The 16193-nt window shown below is 52.9% G+C and overlaps 1 protein-coding gene across 3 annotated transcripts; it reads left to right on the forward strand.

Annotated features, from left to right (window-relative positions):
* The first annotated feature begins 337 nt into the window (after window positions 1-337).
* On the forward strand, window positions 338-14850 carry Slc26a6 (solute carrier family 26 member 6). 3 transcript variants are annotated; one of them, XM_048334823.1, is made up of 21 exons: window positions 338-448; window positions 2062-2220; window positions 2319-2458; window positions 2634-2744; window positions 3621-3763; window positions 3954-4118; window positions 4203-4355; window positions 4788-4870; window positions 4963-5110; window positions 5602-5715; window positions 6049-6126; window positions 7462-7557; window positions 7903-8009; window positions 8385-8454; window positions 9489-9581; window positions 9680-9784; window positions 10397-10495; window positions 12493-12663; window positions 12951-13005; window positions 13912-14048; window positions 14541-14850. In XM_048334823.1, exons 1-21 carry the CDS (start codon window positions 426-428, stop codon window positions 14553-14555), a joined length of 2265 nt encoding a protein of 754 aa, XP_048190780.1. In that variant the 5' UTR covers window positions 338-425; the 3' UTR covers window positions 14556-14850. The 3 variants fall into 3 exon arrangements, with proteins under 3 accessions (XP_048190780.1, XP_048190779.1, XP_048190781.1); XM_048334822.1 differs by having other exon boundaries at window positions 10397-10489; window positions 12487-12663; XM_048334824.1 differs by lacking the exon at window positions 338-448 and adding an exon at window positions 1077-1159 and having other exon boundaries at window positions 10397-10489; window positions 12487-12663.
* The last annotated feature ends 1343 nt before the right edge of the window (window positions 14851-16193 follow it).

The following is a 16193-nucleotide window of genomic DNA, read 5'->3' on the forward strand; positions in this document are numbered from 1 at the left end:
ACCCGGAGGGCTCCCCCCACAGGGGAGCAAACCCCAGCCAGACCCAGGCTCCGCTCCGTAAACACGCACAGGGAGGGTGGGGTGGGAAGGGGGGAGGGGAACTCCCTGGTTCCCATTCTAGTCGTTTCCAGGGCGGTGATTTTAAAAGCCTGAATGAATTCACAGCCAGGCCGCCGCCAGGGAGGAAAGAGTTAACCCACCGCGCCCTCCGCGCTTTCCGCCGCCCCGCCCCCGAGTTTGAATGAGACCACGCCCCCTGTGCCCTGATTGGTCCGACGTGACCCATTCTTACTTGGGCTCGGCGCGGCAGCCCCGCCCACCCCCGCCCCCTCCCCTGCGCGTGGCCCGCCGCGTCCCGGCTGTGGCGCCGCCTTCTGGCCGGGTGTTCCCCGAGCCCCGCGCGCCCCGGCCCCGGCCCGCCAGCCATGGGGCTGTTGGATGCGTCTGGGTGAGTGCGGGGCGCGAGCCTGAGGGGGTGGGGGGTGGGGACGGGGAGAGGGAGGGAGGAGGGGGGAGGGGGGAGGGGAACCGCCACATCCCGAGCTGCCACCTCCTCCCCGCATTGCAACACCGCGGCACTGCCGGCGGCCACGGAGGCGAGGATGTGGGCGGCCGGGGATGGGGGTGGGGTGGGGTGGGGGGGGAGCGGGAGCCAGGACGACCCTCCTCCCCCTACCCCGGCGCCCCCACTCCCCCCACTCCCCCCATCCCCCAACCCCCCCTCCCCCCGGGTTATAACGGAGCAGGGAGGCTCCCAGGTCCTCCTGGGGATGTCCCCGGCTTTGGGGGGCGCGTTGTGGCTCGGGGGGGGGGGCGGGGGCCGGGTGAAGCGGACGGGGTGCAGATGGCTTCCGAGAACACCTCCTGGCTGAGGCCCCGAACCCGTGGATCCGCGGGGCCGGTTACCCCCGGGGAAGAAATGCGAGCTGTGGGGCGCGCAGGCCCGGGGCCCCGCCCTCCCTCGCCCGGGCTCCGCCCTCCGGGCGCCTGTCACGCCCTGGGAGGGGGGGGAACCCTTTAAAAAGATCAGAGGAGGACGGAGTGAGGGGGGGGGGGGGGGACGGACTCTATAAAGATCTCCGTGAGGCTCCGGGTGCTGGAGATTGCCCTTGCACCCCGGGGACACCACTAAGGCTAGAGAGAGGAGAAGCCTTCCCAGGTGAGTTCCTGTCCCCTCGCTGGGGACCCCGAACCCCAAGATCAGACTTTTCTCCTAGAGCAGATCTCTCTCTCTCGTGACAAGTGAGAACTTCTCTCCAACCTGCTGGAATGGCTTCCTCTCTTTCTCTCTCTCTCTCTCTCTCTCTCTCTCTCTCTCTCTCTCTCTCTCTCTCTCTCCTCTCCTCTCCTTTCTCTCTCTTTCTCTCTCTCCTCTCTCTCCTTTCTCTCTCTCTCCTCTCTCTCCTTTCTCTCTCTCTCCTCTCTTCTCCTTTCTCTCTCCTCTCTCCTTTCTCTGTCTCTGTCTCTGTCTCTCTCTCTTTGCCATTTTGAGAAAGACCCTCTTTCTCACAGAGATTCCCCCTACTTTCTCTGTGTGGGCCTCTCATCCCCTTGGCCTTCTCTAAATCTAGATCTTAAGGTCACAGACTCAGGAGCAAAGCCATTTTTCTCTTTTATCTGGAGACCTGAGGCTTGTAGACCTGCAACTCTGGTTTGCTGGATCTTTTCCCTGCTTGCTCTTAGCCAGCCAGATCTGCGCTCATAGGGCATCTGGAGAAGAACTTGGGGGCCCTGGGCAAGGATCAGATCCCAGAGGGCCAGCCTGGGAGGAGGGAGCTAAGACATACAGTCCACCTGGACCTAGACCTGAGACGGGACTGGTCCTTGGGGCTGGGCAGGCCACACCTATCTTGGATGCATACCACTCATCCTGCTATCCCTCTATGAGGGACTTTGGCCTACAAAGAGGTTTCTACCAGCCAAAGTTCAGGTACTACCTGCCTGGATCTTAACTTGGTCTTTGGGATCTATCTGGTGGAGGAACAACAACAAAAGACAGCAGTCTAAACAAGATTAGAGTAGGGTGGTACCCTCACTTTGTCTGCGATCTCATCACCCCAGACCAAAGGATACACAGGCTCTGCTGTCTGGTATGCTGGAAATGGAGCTACAGAAGCGGGACTACCATGTGGAAAGACCCTTGCTGAACCAGGAGCAGCTAGAGTCGCTGGGACACCGGGGCTCAGCACCTAAGACCCGTCATTGGCGAAGTTGGTTCCAGTAAGGCTCAGGATAAAAATTTAAAAAAAAAAAATCTGGGGGTCCCAGTGGGGTCCAAAGAGTCCCTGCCTCTAATAGATATCAACTCCTCCCTCCAGATGTTCTCGATCTTGTGTTCATGCCTTTTTGCTTCAACATCTTCCCGTCTTAGCCTGGTTACCCCGCTATCAAGTGCGTGACTGGCTATTGGGTGATCTGTTGTCTGGCTTAAGTGTGGCCATCATGCAACTCCCACAGGGTAAGACCCCCTTCAAGGCACTTGCCCGTACTCCATGCTTGGAACTCTGACTCCTGACCCTTGAACTCTGATCCCCTGACCCAGGGTTTGAATTTCTGCCAACCTTTTGAGAATCTCATCTCCAAACTTGCATTGCTTCCACTCCCTTCCCTCCTCTCTCCCCTCCCCCCACCAGGATTGGCCTATGCCCTGCTGGCTGGATTGCCCCCCGAGTATGGCCTCTACAGTTCCTTCTACCCCGTCTTTATCTACTTCATCTTTGGTACTTCCAGGCACATCTCTGTGGGTAAGTGGGAATCAAACTGACCCTTCCAACAGGTTTTCCACATCTCCCCTGGAGGACAGAGTGAGGGAGGGCTGAGCAGAGCTGGGGGTGGGGAGCATGCGCACTAGGTCACCAGGAGGCAGGCTGATGGGATATCCCAGACAGGACTGTGCCCACTAACTGGGATGCCAGATTGAGGGTATCCCCAATCTCCTGGTATCTAGACTAGGAGGAGGTGAGTGGGTGAAGCAATTCAAAGAGCCCTGGCATTTGATAGAGGCCCCATACGTCTGATCCAGGCCATGACCCCCTTCTTCATTCCACCGTCTTTGTGTCCCCAGACTAATGGGCACGGGAGGGGCCTATGTGCTAAGCCAGGTGCTGGTGGCTCACACCTGTAATCCTAGCAACTCAGGAAGCTGAGATCTGAGGATTGCTGTTGGAAGCCAGCCCAGGCAGGAAAGTCCGTGAAATTCTTTTTTTTTGGGGGGGGAAGGGGGTGTTCTGGGGCTTGAACTCAGCTCAGCTGTCCTTGAGCTTCTTTTGCTCAAGGCTAGCACTCTACTACTTTGAGCCACAGCGCCACTTCCGGTTTTTGAGTGGTTCATTGGAGAGAAGAGTCTCATGGACTTACCTGCCCTGGGTGGTTTTGAACCATGATCCTCAGATCACACCCTCCTGAAATAGGTAGGATGACAAGGTTTGAGCCGCCAGCCCCTGGCTTGTGAAATTCTTATCTCTAATGAAGCCAGAAGTGGAGCTAGAGCCCAAGGGGTAGAGCACCAGCTTTGAGTGAAAAAGCTAAAGAATGGCATCCAGTGCCAGTGGCTCATACCTGTCATCCTAACTATTCTGTCCCTTTCAGTTTATGTCCTGTTCTGTCCTCTCCCCATCCAGGGACCTTTGCTGTCATGTCTGTCATGGTAGGAAATGTAGTAGACTCTCTGGTACCTGAGGTTAATGGCATCCCAAACAATGTGACCGATGACAAACCTGTCCAGATCGCTTCCACACTCAGTGTGCTGGTCGGCCTCTTTCAGGTGTGGAAAGTGGATGTGTCTTGTGCCCACCTCAACCCCCCCCCCCAATTCCTCCCAGATCCCCCTGGTGTCTGATTGTCACTATGTTCCTTTTGCCTACTGGCACACCTCCTCCTCTGATCCCACCTATTCTTGGGCTCTGCCTAGCACGTCAGCCTCTTTACCTTGACTACTGCTGGTATACCTACAGGTGGGGCTAGGCCTGGTCCACTTCGGTTTTGTGGTCACCTACCTGTCGGAGCCTCTGGTTCGCAGCTATACCACGGCTGCCTCTGTGCACGTGTTCATCTCCCAACTCAAGTATGTGTTTGGCATCGAAGTGACCAGTCGCTCAGGGCCACTCTCCCTCATCTATGTGAGTGAGGGTAGAGTCAGAGTGGGGCCATTTGGGGGGGGGGTGCTGTGACCTTGAGGATTGGCTGACCCCATGTCTCCTCAGATAGTGGTGGAGGTCTGCTGGAAACTTCCACAGTGTGTGGTCGGCACGTTGATCACTGCATTGGTGGCTGGAGTGGCGCTTGTGTTGGTGAAGCTGTTGAATGAAAAATGGCAGCGGTATCTGCCCCTGCCCATTCCTGGAGAGTTGCTCACGGTGCGAGAGCCAGGGGTGGGGGGGGGGGGTTGGAAGGAGGGCAGAAGCGAAGGGCACACTTAGAATGATCCTTGCCAGCGGCTGGGAAAATAGCTTAGTGGTCAAGTGCTTGCCTAGCATGCATGAAGCCCTGGGTTTGGTTCCTCACTACCACATATATAGAAAAAGCCGGAAGTGGTGCTGTGGCTCAAGTGGTCGAGTGCTAGCCTTGAGCACAAAGAAGCTCAAGGACAGCGCTCAGGCCCTGAGTTCAAGCCCCAGGACTGGCACAAAACAAACACACACAAAAACCTTTTCATTCCTGTGAAGAAGGCCTTATCCCAGTCTCTCCTGTCCCCCAAAATATCTTCTTCTTCATCTCCCTGAAGAGAATACCAGCACCTCCCATCCCTAACTCTGTTATTCTCCCCCCTCTTTTCCTCTCTCCTCCAGCTCATCGGGGCTACAGGCATCTCTTATGGCATAGACCTGAAGAACAAATTTAATGTGACTGTCGTGGGCACCATTACTACAGGGTAAGCTGTGGCTCAGGACTCAGTCAGGGCAGGGAAGTTGGGGCAGCCAGAGGCAAGACCTCCCTCTCACCAGCCCAGATGTGTCTCTGTAGGCTGCTACCTCCAGTAGCCCCCAAACCTGAACAGTTTGCAAAGCTCGTGGGGAATGCCTTTGCCATCGCTGTGGTGGGATTCGCCATTGCCATCTCGCTAGGGAAGATCTTCGCCTTGAGACATGGCTACCGTGTGGATAGCAACCAGGTTTGTACCATGTAGGCTACACAGACAGGCAGCAGCCCCAGAGATTAGGGGGAGGGGGGGCAGAGAGGAACCAAGCCAGACACAGGTGTGACTGAGAATGGGAAAACCAAGTGCTGGTGGCTCACCCCTGTCATCCTAGCTACTCAGGAGGCTGAGATCGGAGGATCGCAGTTCAAAGCCAGCCCAGGCAGGAAAGCCTGCGAGACTCTATTTCCAATGAACCACCAGAAAACTAGAAGTGGAGCTGTGGCTCAAAGTGGTAGAGTGCTAGCCTTGAGCAAAAAAAGAGGTCAGGGACAGCGCCCAGGCCCAGAAATCAAGCCCCATAACTGACCTGACCCCAAACAAACCAACAGAAATGTGTAGGATAAGCAAACACCCAAATTTTTGGAGGCTATTGAGTGAGTGTGGGGGTTGGGAGGGGGTGCATTAGCCTGACCAGGCACCTCTAATGAGTCTCTTTCTCACATTCATTCACCCTCCCGTACCAGGAGCTGGTGGCTTTGGGCCTCAGTAACTTCATTGGGGGCTTCTTCCAGTGTTTCCCCGTGAGTTGCTCTATGTCTCGGAGTCTGGTCCAGGAGAGTACTGGAGGTAACACACAGGTGGGTGTTTTGGATGTAGCTTAGTATACAAAGATATGGCCCTGGACTGGGAATATGGCCTAGTGGCAAGAGTGCTTGCCTTGTATACATGAAGCTCTGTGTTCAATTCCCCAGCACCACATATATAGAAAACGGCCAGAAGTGGCGCTGTGGCTCAAGTGGTAGAGTGCTAGCCTTGAGCAAAAAGAAGCCAGGGACAGTGCTCAGGCCCTGAGTTCAAGGCCCAGGACTGGCAAAAAAAAACCCAAAAACCCAAAGATGTGGCCCCTACCCCCCCAGCCCCCATCGCTCCTATCCCTGTTCACCCCCCCCCTTCTTGTCCCTACCCTATAGGTTGCAGGGGCTGTATCTTCCCTTTTCATCCTCCTCATCATCCTCAAACTTGGAGCACTTTTCCAAGACCTGCCCAAGGTGAGTCCTCAGCCCCTTCTAACCAGGCTTTAAGACCTGAGCCGACCCAAGGCTGATCAAATTGGTCCAGGCTTCATCCCTAGTGAAGAATACAGATTCCAGATCCTACCATGGAGTTCAAGCTGAGGGTTTGTGTGTTTTTTTGGAGGGGTGGGGTAAGATTTTAGAGGCAAAGGTCAGAGGTTAGGATTTTTCAGAATCAGGCAAGCACCCAGTGGCTCCTACCTATCATCCTAGCTGCTCAGGAAGCCGAGATCCTGAAGATCACAGTTCAATGCCAGCCTTGACAGGAAAGTCTGTGAGATGCTTATCTCCAATGAGCCACCCAAAAGATGGAAGTGGAGCTGTGGCTCAAAGTGGTAGCGCACTAGCCTGGAGCACAAAAGCTCAAGGCTAGCACCCAGGCCCTAAGTTTGGCAGTATCTGGGCCACCCACGACAAGAAAGTCACCAGCACTCAGTCAGTGGGGCTAGGAGTGTTTATTGAGCTGTGCACAGCGTCTGCTCCCCACCTTTGGGATGGTAAAGAACAGCAACGAGCCACCGCAGGGTTGGGTTTTTGAAGGTTAGAAGCCATGCATGCTACAGCCAGGTGCTCACATGGCCCAGACACAGGGGGTCCAAGCAGGGGGTAGAGCGAGTCACAAATGGGGTAAGCAAGCCATTTACAGAAGCAGAATTCTGCAGGTCAGGCTGACCTAATATCAACTTTATTCAAACAATGATTACCACGTTTCCCTAATATCAACTGAGCAAGCATGAGCGGGCTACAACAATCCAGTACTCAATCATAAGTGGACCAACCTGACAAGTCGCCATGGTATTTCTGTCACTGCTACTGTGGTTATTTCTATAATTATTACTATGATCATTTTTACAATCCGGTACTACGGCTGCTACCTAGGTACAGAGAGGAACAGGGGTTACATATATTTTTAAATGTCAAACTACAAGGAACTAGTCTCACGGGTGGGGGTGTACCCTCTAACCTGGAGTCACCATAATGGAGTTATAGAAGCTAAGAGTAAACGCTAAGACAGTGGAATTTCACAAGCCCTGTTGTTTCTAGGAGCCCGGGGCGGGGGGGGGGGGGGGGGCGGAGCAGGTGGCTACATTTTTGCTTGGTTTTCACAAGTTCAAGCCCCAAGAGTAACATTAAAGGAAAAAAGTAAAGGACTTTTCAGAGTCAGAGCCAGATGGTTAGGGTCAGATTGGGTGGTCGTGGCTATAGGGTTGGGGTTGTGCCCCAGGGGTTTTGGGAGTCAGGCCTGGGTAGTTGCAGAGGGCAACATCTGGGCACCTCTCGGCCATTCTGGTGACATTCTTTCTACCGTAGGCAGTTCTGGCAGCCATCATCATTGTCAACCTAAAAGGCATGCTGAAGCAGGCCTCTGACATATGTCACCTGTGGAAGACAAATCGAATGGACTTGGTAAGACTCCGGCACCCAAGGGCTGGAAGTCGGGCCCTTCTGGACTTGAGTGTGTGTTTGTGTGTGTGTGTATGTGTGTGTGCACGTGCGCGCTGGTGTTGGAGCTCAAACTCAAGGCCTGAGCCATTTTCCACTCAAGTTGGGCACTCTACCCCTTGAGCCACAGTTCCACTTCCGGCTTTTGGCTGGTTCATGGGATATATTTGTGTCTCATGGACTTTCCTGCTTGGGCTGGCATCGAACCCTGCTCTTCTGATCTCAGCTGCCTCAATGACTCGGATTAGAGTTGTGAGCCACCAGCTCCACCCCTCCGGACCCTTTGACCCTTGGCCTCTCTGTTTTCAGCTCATCTGGCTGGTGACCTTTGTGGCCACCATCCTGCTGAATCTGGACATTGGCTTAGCGGTTGCAATAGGCTTCTCTCTGCTGCTTGTGGTGGTCCGGACCCAGCTGTGAGTCGAGTCAACTGTTTCTTGCCCACACTCCCCACCCTCAAGTCCAGCTGACAAGGGAATAAGCTTTCCACTCTGGGCTCCCCCTATAGCTTTCCCCACTTTGCTAAGATGGGGGGATCACAGGCCCCTTTCTTGTCCTTGTCCTCTTCTTCTTTTGTTTTGGTTTTGGTTTTGGTTTTGGTCCATCAAGGGGCTTGAACTCAGGGCCTGGCTGCTGTCCCTGAGCTCTTTTCCTCCAGGCTATAGCACTTGGAGCCATAGCTCCACTTCCGGTTTCGGAGTGGTTCACTTCCGGTTTCGGAGTGGTTCCTGGGTTCGCTGGCTCCTGGCTTCTTTGCCTCTTTCTCCTTGTGCTCACTTTCTCCTCTGCAGGCCTCACTACTCTATCCTGGGGCAAGTTCCAGACACGGATGTTTACAGAGACGTGACAGAGTACTCCGAGGTGAGTGACAGGGGCTGAGCCGGAGATCTGAGGAGTGGGGGAAAGCAGGATGTGGTGAGTCCCTTCCATATTGACAAGGGCACAGGGGACTGAAAGCACTTTCTGTGTGTGCTTGTTTGTTCTGTTTTTGTGCCAGGAGGAGAAAAGACCCGGGTAGGGTTGATAGAGACAGGGAAGCTGGGTGCTGATGGCTCACACCTGTCATCCCAGCTACTCAAGGTGCTGAGCTCAGGCTGGAAAGTCCACGAGACTCTTATCTCCAATTTTTATTTTTGTTGTTGGTCATGGGACTTGAACACAGGGCCTAGACACTGTCCCTGAGCTCTTTTGCCCAAGGCTGGCCCTCTACCCTTTTGAGCCACAGCACCACTTCCGGTTTTCTGGTAGTTCAATGGAGGTGAGTATCACAGACTTTCCTGCCCAGGCTAGCTTTGAACTGTGCTCTTCATCTCAACCTACTGAGTAGCTAGGATGACAGGCATAAGCCACTGACACCCTGCTTCAATTTTAACCAACAGAAAATTAGAAGGGAGCTGTGCCTCAAGTGGTAGAGCGCTAGTCTTGAGCCAAAAAACAAAAAAAAAAAAAAGTGTCCAGGCCCTGAGTTCAAGCCCCAGAGCTGACAAAAAAAGAGCAGAGAGTCAGGGGTGTGGCTGGGAATATGGCCTAGTGGTAAAGTGCTCGCCTCATATACATGAAGCCCTGGGTTCGATTCCTCAGCACCACATATATAGAAAAAGCCAGGAGTGGTGCTGTGGCTCAAGTGGTAGAGTGCTAGCCTTGAGCAAAAAGAAGCCAGGGACAGTGCTCAGGCCCTGAGTTCAAGCCCTAGGCAAAAACAAACAATCAAAAAAAGAGAGTCAGGGGTGATACCTACCACAAGGCTCATAGCCCAGGCTCTGGGGAAAGGCATGAACTTGAGGCTGGGGGACAGAAGGTGGGGGCGATGTGTACCAGGTGCTGTAGATGGGGAAAAAGGAGATGCAGGAGAAGGCAAGGATGGTTTAACCTCTTCAACTACACCGCATTCCCAGGCCAAGGAGGTCCCAGGTGTGAAGGTCTTCCGCTCCTCCGCCACCATGTATTTTGCCAATGCTGAACTCTATGGAGATGCTCTGAAGGAGAGGGTGAGTCTGGACTCTCCCTGGGGGGAGACGGGGGGATCCAAGGATCCTTCACCTCTCCCAGAATACCCCCAACCCCCACCTCTGATGCTTGTCTCCAGTGTGGTGTGGATGTAGACCATCTCATTTCCCAGAAGAAGAAGTTGCTGAAGAAGCAGGAACAGAAGTTAAAACGACAGCAGAAAGAGCAGAAGTCCCGGAAAAAGGCAGGGCCTTCTCCGAGCTCTCGGCGTCTGAGTCCTGACCCTGCCTTCTGCTTGCCCCCTGCCTTGCTGTGGACCCCAGCCAACCTGTACCTTGATCTCTACCTCCTGTCCTGCTGTTGCTCTTCCCTAGCCTCTCTTTGAGGCTCTTGATTATTTATTTATTTTTTGGTCAGCTGTGGAGCTTGAACTCAGAGCCTGGGCTCTATCCCTGAGCTCTTTTTGCCCAAGGTGGACATTCTACTACTTTGAGCCACAGCTCCACTTCTGGTTTTCTGGTGGTTGATTAGAGATAAGAGTCTTGTAGACTTTCCTGCCTAAGTTGGCTTTGAACCTCAATCCTCAGATCTCAGCCTCCTGAGTAGCTAGGATGATAGGTGTGAACCACCAGCACCTGGAGCCCCCTCTTCCATTTTTTTTTTTTTTTTTTTTACTATGACTGTTCTCAGGATTTAATCAGGACTCTGGAATCATCAGCCTGGCTGCTCCAAGTCCTCAAGCTTTGAGTCCTGGCTTTTCTACCTGCCCAAAGCCAGAGAAGCACAGGTGGCTTGCCTGGCATGACTGTGGGTAGCTGGGAAACTTCTGCAATGTCTCCCCTTTTCCCTGATCTAGGCTTCCCCTTCCAAAGGCACCTCGGTTTCCATCAATGTTGACACCAGCCTTGGTGATATGAAGAACCATGATGTGGAAGGCTCCAGGGTCAAGGTGAGTCAAGAAGAGAGGAGGGGTGGGGCTGGGGCTGGGGATATAGCCTAGTGGCAAGAGTGCCTGCCTCGGATACACGAGGCCCTAGGTTCGATTCCCCAGCACCACATATACAGAAAACAGCCAGAAGCGGCGCTGTGGCTCAAGTGGCAGAGTGCTAGCCTTGAGCGGGAAGAAGCCAGGGACAGTGCTCAGGCCCTGAGTCCAAGGCCCAGGACTGGCCAAAAAAAAAAAAAAAAAAGAGAGAGGAGGGGTCGGCCATGTGCTATAGACCCACACATGCACAGTGAGGAAACCCAGGGACCTGCCAGTGTGGGTTTAGGGATGTTGTGCTAATGGAAGGAGGAATGGAATGATGTCTGAGACTACAGGAAGACTGCTGGGCATGTACAATGCTGTGTGTTGATTCTCTTGTCCATAAATCTCAGCCTTAGATGAAGAGACCTAGAGTTGCCCGGCACTGGTGGCTCCCACCTGTCATCCTTGTTACTCAGGAGGCTGAGATCTGAGGATCACAGTTCGAAGCCAGCACAGGGCAGGAAAATCCCATGAGGCTCTTCTCTCCAACGAATTACCACAAAGAGCCTGAAGTGGAGCTGTGGCTCAAGTGATATAGAGTGCTCTCCTTGAGCAAAAGAAAATCAGGTGCTATGTGGAAAAGGGACTGTACAACTTGTAGGTGGGGACAGGAGCGAAACACTGAGAAAGAATGAAGAAAGGGGAATATGGCCTAGTGGCAAGAGTGCCTGCCTCGTATACATGAGGCCCTGGGTTCAATTCCCCAGCACCACATATACAGAAAATGGCCAGAAGTGGCGCTGTGGCTCAAGAGGTAGAGTGCTAGCCTTGAGCAAAAAGAAGCCAGGGACAGTGCTCAGGCCCTGAGTTCAAGCCCCAGGACTGGCCAAAAAAAAAAAAGAAAGAAATGTAATCCCTCTGTCTGTCACCTTTATAATAACAAGGAAACAATATCTAACTTCCACCAAGGGCCCTTCAGTGGCAGGGCCTCCAATCGGCATGCGTGTGTATGTACGTACGTGTATGCGCATGCGCAGAGAAAACTATGCGATGCTTTTCTCTCAGTAGAAAAGAGCTTTTTGGTCGTGTGTGTTTCCTTTACGCTTTTAGAACCAGCGTGCTGAAATGGCACATGTGCTCTGAAGGCGCTAAAGGACTTAATGAAGGCACAAAGAAAATAAAACCTCCACATAAGAAAAATAAATACATCCTAATCTTTGCTCCTGAATAGAGCCGAGGGCTTGGGTGTAGGGGGCGGAATAAATCATCCGAGGGCTTGGGTGTAGGGGGCAGAATAAATCATCCAGGGAGGAAGTAAGAAGCCAAATTCCCTTTGAGACTTAGCCAAGTTGGGGACCGTGTGTGTGTGTGTGTGTGTGTGTGTGTGTGTGTGTGTGTGTGTGTGTGTGTGTGTGTGTGTGTGTGTGTGTGTGTGTGTGTGTGTGTGTGTGTGTGTGTGTGTGTGTGTGTGTGTGTGTGTGTGTGTGTGTGTGTGTGTGTGTGTGTGTGTGTGTGTGTGTGTGTGTCCCTGAGCTTTTTCACTCAAGGCTATAGCACTTTACCATTTTGAGCCACAGCACCACTTGTGCTCTTCTGGTGGGGTGTGTGTGTGTGTGTGTGTGTGTGTGTGTGTGTGTGTGTGTGTGTGTGTCCCTGAGCTTTTTCACTCAAGGCTATAGCACTTTACCATTTTGAGCCACAGCACCACTTGTGCTCTTCTGGTGGTGGTGGTTCCTTGGAGGTTAGAGTCTCACAGTCTTTCCCGCCCAGAGCTGCCCTCGAACAGCGATCCTCAGATCTCAGCCTCCTGAGTAGCTAGGATGACAGGTGGGAGCCACCAGTGCCTGGCCCTCTCATTGTCTTCTACTCTGCCCCTTCCACTACCTTTGTCCTCATGTGTTTCCTGGTATTCTTGTACGTCATCTCTGATTTCACCCTGTTATCGTGGAATGGCTTTGGCATGTCTTCCTTCCCTATAGGTGAACGCAGGCGACGGAATCCAAGATGCCACAGCCAATGATCTAGAAGCTACCAAGCCCCCCAGTGTGCCCACACTGAAGACCCTGGGTCTGCCTCAGCCAGACTTCCATACCCTGATCCTGGACCTGGGCACCCTCTCCTTCGTGGACACTGTGTGCATCAAGAACTTAAAGAATGTAAGGGGGACTGGGAAGGGGGCTTAGCAGTAGAGTGCTGCTGGCTTAGTGGTAGAGTGCCTGCCTTGCATGCATGAAGGCCCGGGTTCGATTCCTCAGTACCACCTACACAGGAAAAGCCCCAAGTGGTGCCGTGGCACAAGTGGTAGAGCAGTAGCCTTGAGCAAAAGAAGCTCAGGGACAGTGCCCAGGCCCTGAGTTCAAGGCCCAGGACTGGCAAAATAATAATTATAATAATAATAAAGTACCTGGCTGCTTCCCTGAGACCAGCTCCTTTGTTGCTACAGATTTTTCATGACTTCCGGGAGATCGAGGTGGAAGTGTACATCGCAGGTTGCCACGGTGAGTTGTGTGGGGTCAGTGGGAGGAATTCAGGAAGAGAGGATGGGACCTCGTGGGAAGTACAGGCAGAAGGCCTTCGCCCTCAGGGTTTTTTTTAATTTACTTTTCGTTTTTTGAGATATGATCTTGCTCACATTGCCTGGGATTACAGGTAGGGACCCCCATACATGGCTTAGAGGGTAGGACTCTTGGGCTGAGCAGGAGAAAGTCTATTTCTGAAACTGGAGGTTGGAGATATCCTGGGAGTCGGGAGTCAGGAGGGATTGGGCGCTGGTGGCTCAGGCCTAACATCCTAACTATTCAGGAGGCTGAGATCTGAGGATCACAGTTCAAAGCCAGCTCTCTGCAGGAAAGTCCATGAGACTGATTTCCCATGGACCACCCGAAAACCGGAAGTAGCTCTGTGGCTCAAAGTGGTAGAGCATTAGCTTTGAGCAAAAACAGCTCAGGGAGAGCACCCAGGTCCATGTTCAAGCTCCACAAACAACAACAAAGAGAAAAAAAAAAAAGGCCAGCTGGGCACCTGTGACTCAACCTGTCATCCTAACTACTCAGGAGGCTGAGAGCTGAGGATCATGGTTCGAAGCCAGCCCAGGCAGAAAAGCCCCTGTGAGACTGTTATCTCCAATGAACACCACTCAAAAACCGGAAGTGGCGCTGTGGCTCAAGTGGTAGAGCACTAGACTTGGGCACAAAGAGGCTCAGGTCCTGAGTTCAAGTCCCACAACCCGAGCAACAAGAAAAAAAGTCAAGGGAAAGCATGAGGCCCTGAGTTCAAATTCCTGCCCCCCCCCCCCACACACACAGAGGGGCTGAAAGGTTGAATATAGTCAGGGTCAGAACATTCTAGAATGGTCAACAGTTCCTCATGGTCCAGAGAGTTCCTAATGACCTCCTTGCCCACAGGCCCTGTGATAGCCCAGCTCGAGGCCGGGCAGTTCTTTGATGCGTCCATCACGAAACAGCATGTCTTTGTTTCTGTCCACGATGCTGTGACCTTTGCCCTTCAGCACTCCAGGCCTGACTCCATCACTTCCGTTTTGGTACGCTGATTCCGAGCTGTTTGGGTTTTTTTTTTTTTGGTTAATCTGTTGCTTGTCCTGACTCTGACCCCCAGATCCAGCCTGTCCATGCCATTGACCCTGACCCTCTCCTTCCTGCTTTTCCCCTTCCTGCCCTTGGGGGAGAAAATCTGTTCCCTTGAGCCAGTGCCGGTGGCTCCCACCTGTCATCCCAGCACCTCAGGAGGCTGAGATCTGAGGATCTCGGTTCAAAGCCAGCTGGGGGCAGGAGAGTCCATGAGACTCTTATTTCCCATGAACCACCAGAAAACCGGAAGTGGTGCTGTGGCTCAAGTGGTAGAGCGCCAGCCTTGAGCTAAAGAGCTCAGGAACGGTGCCCAGGCCCTGAGTTCAAACCCCAGGGTGGGCAAAAAAAAACCCAAACAAGTTCTTTGGGGGGTGGCTGCCCCCAAGAGAAGAAAGTTGAGGTGTTCTTTGAAGTTGACTAGAACCTTCCCTTCTCTACTTCCTCAGGCCACGAAACTCTGACCATGCTGCTACCCCAGCTTACCACTGCCTACCTCTGGAAATTGTAACTGGCCATTGGTGAAGAAAGTCTTCCTGCCTCTTGGCCAGGTCTAGGTGCCACCCAGAAGACTGCCCCCTCCACCCCCCCCCTCCATGAACAAACTTGTCACAACTCAGGGACGGAGGTCGTGGAATTCTGCAGTCTCTGCTACAGGCCCGGGACAGGGTGCTATATTCAAGCTGGTCTTGGCTCCATGACAGGGAGGAAGCAGTGCCTATGTTCAGCCCCAGGAATAAAGATTTGTATGCTTCACTCTAGGCTGTACTGGAAGCATGGCAGCAGTCTGGCTAGGGGAAGGGCAGGAGTTGGGGAGTTTGGGGGGGGGGGGAGGGCAGTGTCCCGTAGAGAACATAAAGAATCAAGGAGAAGCTGGATGCTGGTGGCTCATGCCTGTCATCCTAGCTATTCAGGAGGTTGGAGATCTGAGGATCATGGTTCAAAGCCAGCCTGGGCAGAAAAGTCCCTGTGAGACTCTTATCTCCAATGAACCACTGGAAAACTGGAAGTGAGGCTGTGGTTTAAGGGGGAGAGTGTTAGCCTTGAGCACAAAGAGGCTCAGGGACAGCGCCCAGGCCCTGAGTTCAAGCCCCAGGACTGACACAAACAAACATGTCAGCTAAGAAGCAAGTACACATTTCTCCCATAAAATAGCAACAAAGGGGGCTTCTTTTTTGATCAACTGACATGTATGACCTGGGGGGTGAGGGGGGGCGGGGGGAGCACTTGGATCTTTCTAGGCCTCTGTGTTGTCCTGATTAGTAGAGGAATGGCTATATTGATCGCACGTAAATATGACATGACTAAGCATCTGGAAATACTTGGAACGTTCTGGGGCTCTGATCACCTGCTCAGAACGTGAACTTTGCCATTCAATCAGGTAGTGACCAAGTGCCAGGCTGTGCCCTGGCCACCGGGCAAGGTCCCCAGGGTAAACAGAGGCTGGCCTGTCCTCCAAATCACCCAGGCACCCTGCCCAACCTCTATTTTTAATCATGGCTTCTGTCAGTGCCTGGCACTATATTTACAAACCACTTGTCCTTCCTTTTCTCCCCGCTCCCTGCTCCACCTCAGCCCAGGAAGTCAGAACGTTCTTTGTTTTGGTTTTTGTCTGTTTCTGTCCCCCTTTCCTTTGGCGCCAGGAATTGGACACTCAGTAAATATTGGTTAAATGGAACGCAGGCTAGAACGAATGGGAAGTGGACTTCAAATAAGGCATTGCAAATAGCAAAGCTGCAATGGCACCAGGTCACATTCGAGAAAAGGGTCTTAAAGAGGGGTTACTATTAGAAGGTGACTTTTGATGTACTTACTTATTTTTGACTTCTTTATTTTTGTCCATCATAGGGCTTGAACTCAGCCTGTCCCTAAGCTTTGTCACTCAAGGCTGGCGCTCTACCACTTTGAGCCACAGCGCCACTTCCGGTTTTCTGGTGGTTCATGGGAAATAAGAGTCTCCTGGACTTTTCTGCCCCGGGCTGGCTTTGAACCATGATCCTCAGATCTCCAACCTCCTGAATAGCTAGGATGACAAGTGCACGCCACCAGTACCTTCCACTAAAAAGTGACTTTCTAAGAAGTAAAACATGCTGGAAAATCAC

Source organism: Perognathus longimembris, chromosome 26, assembly GCF_023159225.1.
Source record: "Perognathus longimembris pacificus isolate PPM17 chromosome 26, ASM2315922v1, whole genome shotgun sequence".
In the NCBI taxonomy this organism is placed as follows: Eukaryota; Metazoa; Chordata; class Mammalia; order Rodentia; family Heteromyidae; genus Perognathus; species Perognathus longimembris.